At 70.1% G+C, this 281-nt stretch overlaps 1 protein-coding gene across 1 annotated transcript in view; it reads right to left on the bottom strand.

Moving 5' to 3' along the window:
* LOC104407283 (acyl-coenzyme A thioesterase 4-like) overlaps window positions 1-276 on the bottom strand; it is a gene marked incomplete at its 5' end in the record, with an annotated part of 4413 nt that extends 4137 nt beyond the window's left edge. The window contains 1 exon segment of the mRNA XM_010016520.1: window positions 2-276. Within this exon segment, the coding sequence (XP_010014822.1) occupies window positions 2-276 (275 nt within the window).
* Window positions 277-281: the final 5 nt, after the last annotated feature.

The raw sequence follows: 281 nt of genomic DNA, 5'->3' as shown, positions 1-281 counted from the left end.
GTCTCGCACCGGGACTCTCCGCACCCCATCGCGCAGGAACGCCCGCTCGTGCTGCGCCTGGGCCAGCAGCTGCCCAGGGGGGTCCCCGTGGCCATCAAACACCTCCAGCTGCAGGAGGATGGGTCGCTGCATGTCCTTCTTCACCATATACCAGAAGGGCTTCTGGGGCTGCAAAGCCCAGAGCAGCCCCATGGGCTCCAGGCCGCAGAAGCTGCCTCCCGGCAGCGCGGGGCAGCGGGCCAGGTCCAGCTCCCCGTCGTGCCCCGCTTGGTAGCGGGCGC

This window comes from Nestor notabilis, unplaced genomic scaffold, assembly GCF_000696875.1.
Source record: "Nestor notabilis isolate BGI_N333 unplaced genomic scaffold, ASM69687v1 scaffold21126, whole genome shotgun sequence".
Taxonomy (NCBI): Eukaryota; Metazoa; Chordata; class Aves; order Psittaciformes; family Psittacidae; genus Nestor; species Nestor notabilis.
The sequence above is the reverse complement of the archived record's forward strand: the minus strand, read 5'-3'. Positions and strand labels throughout refer to the sequence as shown.